Source organism: Cyprinodon variegatus, unplaced genomic scaffold, assembly GCF_000732505.1.
Source record: "Cyprinodon variegatus isolate N-32 unplaced genomic scaffold, C_variegatus-1.0 Scaffold851, whole genome shotgun sequence".
NCBI lineage: Eukaryota > Metazoa > Chordata > Actinopteri > Cyprinodontiformes > Cyprinodontidae > Cyprinodon > Cyprinodon variegatus.
The window spans coordinates 477-1,291 of NW_015151304.1; the positions used below are offsets into that span (position 1 = coordinate 477).

Below are 815 nucleotides of genomic sequence, written 5' to 3' on the forward strand. Positions count from 1 at the left end.
TGTTTTCTTTTTTTTCTGTATTTTGTTTTGGACTTTGCTTCTGTTTCCTTTAGATCAACATTAAATCTACAATAAACCACCTCAGCTTCCGTCTCTGCATTTGGGTCGTATAAAAACCTCCACTCAACCTGAATAATCCAGTTCTTTCCTGCCATAGAGTAGAATCACAGAATCACAAAACATTAAAATAAACAGCAAAGTTAAAACATCAGAACAGTTTTTCTATACAGAAATGGTCGACCTAATATAATTGTGCTACGTTCCTCCTGCAGCATAGAGCCCTTTGCTCTGCATATATTGCTTCCCTCTCTGTCCCCCGACCTTCTTTCTTCTGTTTGTTTCTCGTTTCTGCATCAAAATAACCTTTCAAGGAAATTCTACTAAAGTTTTATGTATGAAGCCCAGGATTGTAATGACAGCCGTAACGCTCTGCGTGTCTCTTCTGTTCGGAAATCAGAACTATTCTGAGATCTTTGCTGCAAAAAGGGGCAACTTTAACAACAATGTTGAGTCAAAACTCAGTGGTGCAAGAAGAAAAACAGGAAGTTCAGGTAAAGTAGAGTCCTGCTGTTGTAATTTAGAGATCAGTTGATGAGAACCCATTACGTGTTTGAATCAGAAAGAAATGTGACGTAACAACATGAACCAATGATGCGGAGCTCAGTACCTGTGCAGACTCTGTGCTGCTTTGGGCTGTAATAGAGATGTATGGCTTGGAGGCCGTGGAGCAGGTGGAGGTCCGCGGCGGCACTGGTGGGGGGGTTTTCTTATAGGTAGTGATGCAAGATGAAACTACAAAAAGCAGAAGGAAGAGG

At 41.1% G+C, this 815-nt stretch overlaps 1 protein-coding gene across 1 annotated transcript in view; it reads right to left on the reverse strand.

Moving 5' to 3' along the window:
• Positions 1 to 667: 667 nt before the first annotated feature.
• Positions 668 to 815, reverse strand: part of LOC107099252 (disks large-associated protein 1-like) — a gene marked incomplete at its 3' end in the record, with an annotated part of 53,548 nt that continues 53,400 nt past the window's right edge. Inside the window, exon 7 of the mRNA XM_015397307.1 lies at positions 668 to 792. Coding sequence (XP_015252793.1) covers positions 668 to 792 — 125 coding nt within the window. The remainder of the gene's footprint in view (positions 793 to 815) is intronic.